The following is a 5,735-nucleotide window of genomic DNA, read 5'->3' on the forward strand; positions in this document are numbered from 1 at the left end:
TTACCGAAGTTTATTGCTCAAAAAACATAACATGGAACATGGAATGAATTACTATCGCAGCATGTGATGTAATCTGAACGAAGTCATGAAATGAAAATGGAAATTTTGAAGATATTACTCACAAACGATGGCAAATTAGAACAAGAAAACTATAAAGAAAGGCGTCACGCAAGTCTCAAACACTTATTTGCGTACGTGTTTTGGACGATTGATTTTAGGCAATTTCACGAATTGTAGTCCGAGCGAAGTGAGGCTTACAAACGAAAGTGCCTTAAATCTACCGTCTCAAACAGGTACACATGTAAGTTTTTATGCAGAGGACCCCGAGAAACGTTGAAAAATTGCCATCATTTTTTGTCAGAGACCTCTTCATTTTGTTGATACTCTAGGTATCACAAACTTCAACTGAAACTGCAAATTTTTATATTTCTCCATCAAATGTCCAAGTTAGTTCGTCAAGCTGTTATTCAGCTTCTAGCAACTCTTCTAAAATTTCTTGGACCTTGTGGATCCGTCAATGATGTTTAGAACCAAAAGTGTCAAGAAAATAGACCTCGAAGTAGACTCATTAGTTTCGGAATCGCAGAAATTGGAAGTCTTCATACCGTTGAACCGTTGAAAATGAAAACTTTGATAACTAAACCGACTGAACAATTTCTAGATTTATTCAGCCTTGGAGGAATATCAAAATCATAAATCGGTCAGTTATAGGGTGGTAGAGCGAGATGTAGCATATGGTATGGAAAATTAAATTGCTGACCTCATCTGTTCCTCAATATTAGTAGTCACGAAGTTATAAGCGATGGACTAAAATTTATTGTCAATCTGCTGCAAAAAACACTTTGGATCTACTGCAATTTTTGCCTGAAAATTCGAATTTTCTGAGTGAAATTCATCGTCGCCGCACTGGTCCTTTTTTAGGTGGTGAATCCCATGATACTAAAACGCAGTCAGAAGACTCAGAAGAAGATGGTGGCTCTACTGTGACCGTCGTTCTTAATGAAGATGGTCCGGCCCGACTTGCTGCTACAGATTGTGTAGCTTCTCTAAAGGCATCCGTTAATAACTCTTCTTTGAGTTGTCGAACAGCTTGAGCAGTAGTCGTCGGCCTAGGTCTAGCTGCTGCACGTCTACGCGTTTCGCTATAGTGAAGTGGGGGTAAGTCTTTAGCCGCTCTCGGTAGACGCGCTCTAGGTGGCAGTACGGTTGCTGATTTTCTTTTTCTGCCTACTTTTTCTGCGGCTGCAGCTGTAACAAAAGGTTTTCCGATTAATGAACACAGAATTGTGTTCGGAATAAATATTTCTTACAAGGAACGGAATATGCCAGCCCTGACATAGATGATTCTGCTTGCGGTGATCTTCGTTCGACTTTGATTCGTTGCCCTGATGAAAATGGAGACCCAGCTTGTGGTGATCTTGGCTCCTCTTTGATGCGTAAAGGGAACATAGATGAAGGCCCAGGTTGTGGTGATCTTGGCTCCACTTTGATTCGTTTTGTTGATGGAAGAGCAGATGATGACGTCGATCCTTTACTTTTACTGCCTTTGCCGGTATATGGTAACGGGAAACGAGATGAAGGCCCTCCTTGTGGTGATCTTGGCTCCACTTTGATTCGTGCTGGTGGAAGAACAGATGATGACGTCGAAGAGTCAGATGATCCACTCAATTTAAGCGGGAACAGTGAAGACGGTCCCTCTCCTGGTCCTGATAATGACATTACTCTTCCTCCGACGAGAACTGGTACAGGGTACGGAAATGAAAATGCTTGTGGTGGTCTTGGCTCTACTTTGATTCGTTCTGGTGGAATAAGAGATGATGACGTTGGTGCCACAGATGGTCCACTCAGCATAGACGAACTCGAAGATGACGGTCCTTCTCCTGGCAAGGGCACTGATCTTCCTCCTCCTTTACTTTTACTTTTTTTTGTTTTTTTCTTTAATGACGTTGGTGCCAGTGGGAAACTCTTATCATCATCGCTATTGTAATCTGTTACAGTGAACCCTCCAACCATTCTTCTAGATTTCTTTTGTCGCTTGTCCTTCGACGAGCTGCGTTTGCCCTTCTTTTCACTCATTTTGTGAATTCTAACTTAAATTTGAATTAAAATTTGTAAAAAAATGAAAACGAACCGTTCAATGGAAAAGTCGAAAATGAAATGAATTTTTCTTAATTTAATCGTGCACTGACTACTTCGAGAAAATTTAAAAACATTAAAACGAAGGAAAGTGAATTTCTTGGAACTGTTCGATTACAGAGTTTCGCTCAATGGTTCTGTAATTAATGAAAACGGCTGTTGTTGAACCAGGGGAAATAATAAGGGGGACTGTTTTGCAAAACAGCCTGCCGAAATCGGACGCATTTTCTAGTGGATTCTTTGATATGTGCCGAGATAGGTATTGGTCCACAATAGAAGCCAAAACCACTTTCAAAAAAATTTCGTCTAAGCTGGTGTGACTAGTAATGCTTTGGTATTATTTTAGATACAATAACTTCGAAAAAGTGCTTTTTCATCAAACATTTCACGTGTACGAAATTTTTTGAGTAGCGATGCTGAGTATCAAATTTTCGTTTGAAAGCCACATTCATCGAGACACTACCCACGTATGTTTGGTATTATTGGAAGACCAGTATCAGTTGGGGAAAACAGTTGTTTGTCGTTTTTTTTGATTTTCGGATGCAAGGGAACCTTTAGAAGTTCGCCGAAATTATCCATTTTTCACCCATACTTTGAATGAATTTTAAACCAAACAAGACCCAATCTGCTCCGAAAGTACATGCAATTACCTTTCTAATGACACCCCACACGGCCTTGTCCGTTTCGGGGACTATGAGAAATTTCTGTAGGAAAAGAGCATGTTTTCGGTTTTTGGTCACCTCTCACTCTCACCAGCCACACAAGCTTAGACGTTTTTTTTTAGTGGTATCTAGGAACATATCAAAAAATCCACTAGAAAATGCGTCCGATTTCGGCAGGCTCTTTTTCAAAAGAATCTCTTTAATTCACTGAAAATTACTGAAACTTACCGAAACGGATTTCTCGGTTTTTCGTTTTCACATTTTGTCCTTAGATCGAGGTTTTGGTCCTTTTTTCTGTTTGAAATTCCAAAATTCCAATATATTAAGATTAAGATATCTTCGGAAACTCTTTGGCACTGTTTCTGCTGTTATACACAGATAAATACATGGACCTAGCTAGACCTAAATCGTTTTGGATTAACAGTACGCGACCGAATTGTTTATAGAATTAAAAATTTAATGGGATATTATATTCGACCGATAAATTAATTCAAAACTACCGATAAAAAAATAATAAATGACCGATAAACACGGTACCGATAAAAAATAATAAAGTACGATAGCGAAATTCCCGAGTACCGATAAAAATATTCCAAACTACCGATAAAAAGTGCTGAAATACCGATAGATTGTTCATTTTATCAATAATCTTTAATTTTTTATGGGTAATTTATTATTTTCTATCGGTAGTTCATTATTATTTATCGGTAATTTATTATATTTTATCGGTATTTCGGTATTTTTAATCGGTAAATTATTATTTTCTATCGGTGCTTTCTATTTTTGATCTCTCGTATGTGTGTTATAATTTTGCTATTTTCATTGGTCATATTCCTATTGTTGGGAAAAATATTTTTCTTCAATCAAAGCCAGATGGCAAGATGGATCTCCAATTCTAATTTCACTATTTTTTCATGATTTTCATTCGTATAATCTTCTTCATTTACCAATTAATTTTTCTCACATAGCCGTAGCTACAGTAAACGAACAGTAAATCGGGCTCGAACTAAATTAACACAAATGTGTGATATCAAGACAATCAAGTTATTAAAGGAAAATTCTTAGCAACAATATCATCGTTAGATCCCAAATATTATTGTTTAATCCCATTTTTAATCCCTGAAGGAGTTAAATTTTTTCAATTTTAGCAGAGATTACAAAAATCTAATCCCGAAAGAATTACCTTTTGAAAGTAATCTAATTCAATTTTTCGTACAATGTTCGGCTCAGTCAATAATTGGGTTTGCCATCCCTCAACTAACAACGATAAGCAAAATGAGGCCTAACTCTTGGTGTTTGTAATAGCTGCACTGACGATATGAATATTTTCACTCTTCTTTTGGAGTAACTATCTGCAATTTCATTAACTTCTGAGAAAACTTCATTCCAGGATTTCTCTAGTTTTGTAGAAGCTTGCTGTTTGGTAACAAAAGACATCAACCTCGACATCAACATTTACATTTGCACATTCCAAAAGTTCAATTTTCTTCAAAAGTACAACTTAGATGGAACCAAAACAGTAAATGCTTTGTCACAAAATTTCGAGGCGGTTGCGAAAAAGAAAGAGTTTACTAATAAACATAGGAGGGGCTATCGCTACGAACTCCTCTACCGTACCGTCCACAAAACAGGGTTGGGTTAGCGTTAGCGCAACTAGCGCGATATTTCAGCGGCGCTAAAATTGGCCAATTATCGTTAGTGTACGTTCCGCTAACGCTAGTTGAAAGTAGTGTTAGCGCTCGAAACGCTAAGCTAGTCCAAAATAACGTTAGCGTAGCTTGCGCTAACACTATTAGAGCGCTTTTAACTTGAAAATAACTTCTTAGTAGAAAACAAAAAACTACATGTTCAGTTCACATACGGAAATCATAACGAAATAATGTCAATATTTACAATAAAAAAGGAAAAGGAAAATTTTAATTGTGCTATTAAGTGATAATACAGTTCTGCTCGAATGGTTCAAACAGACAGTTCACATCGTATGAGACACAAAATTCCAAACTTTGTTTAGCTTTTGTGGTGGCTTAACCACAGCCCGCCACGAGTCTGCAAGGATAGTGATGAATTGGAACTTCATTTCGATTATGATTCGCTATACGTGTTCGTGTACAAATTGATATGGTGTTCCTAGAGCATCGTATCAAGTACCACTGTCCCATGGCCTGATGAGAAATGGTATTTTTGAACTGATTAATATGCAACATTTAATTTTTCTCACAGATATAAAACATTTTGACCTTAATTTCGTACGACATTTCTGTCTGTCTAATGGCATGGATTCGTTGTTGATGTGATTAATGCATTTAGCATTCGATGTTAACCAATATAATGATGATTGGTTCATCTTTTGGTTTAACAAATTCAAATATATAGATACATTGCACTTCGTATCTATAAAAGAATCGAAACACCGTCGTCACATACATGTTTTGCGGCTTATGAAAGTTTGGAAAAACTTTTCTAAGTTCACATCGTATGAGACACAAAAGTCCAAACCCTATAGCGTTTAAACATAGCATAACAGAACAATCCTTGAAGAACCAACAACATTTTCACTAACGGAAAATAAACACCCCTGTCACCATTCTAAAACATAGCCTCTGAATTGTAATGCAAACATGCAAAACACGGTAAAATTATAATTGAATTTCAACCTTCGTCCTGTATTTGGTATCCAGACAACAGTCTCTTTTTTTACTCTTTTTCAATATAGAAAAAGTCTTCTTTTTAATTTTAGGATCTGGGAACCCTACTTGTCGTAAATTAGAAATAACACAGATATGCTAGTTAATAGTTTGTTCCAAATAAACTGTAAAACCCTCGGTAAACCCGAACTTTTGACAACACGAATGACAACGATTTCATCCACGATTTTACATACAAATGTTGAGGAGGTTATGTCTCTATGGAATGAAATTTGACAGTCACAATTCGTAT

General features: G+C 36.9%; 1 protein-coding gene across 1 annotated transcript; it reads right to left on the reverse strand.

Annotated features, from left to right (window-relative positions):
• Positions 1-789: 789 nt before the first annotated feature.
• On the reverse strand, positions 790-2,174 carry LOC119082786 (putative protein TPRXL). Its single transcript, XM_037192379.1, has 2 exons — positions 1,311-2,174; positions 790-1,248 (listed from the first exon to the last, which is right to left on the reverse strand). The coding sequence occupies exons 1-2, from the start codon at positions 2,074-2,076 to the stop codon at positions 893-895; spliced, it is 1,122 nt and encodes a 373-aa protein (XP_037048274.1). The 5' UTR covers positions 2,077-2,174; the 3' UTR covers positions 790-892.
• Between the last annotated feature and the right edge of the window lie 3,561 nt (positions 2,175-5,735).

Source organism: Bradysia coprophila, unplaced genomic scaffold (genome assembly GCF_014529535.1).
Source record: "Bradysia coprophila strain Holo2 unplaced genomic scaffold, BU_Bcop_v1 contig_483, whole genome shotgun sequence".
Lineage (NCBI taxonomy): Eukaryota > Metazoa > Arthropoda > Insecta > Diptera > Sciaridae > Bradysia > Bradysia coprophila.

What these genes read in the sequence shown, in the direction of transcription:
- LOC119082786 (XM_037192379.1), bottom strand. Translation starts at nt 2,076, where the DNA reads ATGAGTGAAAAGAAGGGCAAACGCAGCTCGTCGAAGGACAAGCGACAA. An exon ending in GCTGGCATATTCCGTTCCTT is followed by an intron (nt 1,249 to 1,310) that starts GTAAGAAATATT and finishes CTTTTGTTACAG; the next exon opens with CTGCAGCCGCAGAAAAAGTA.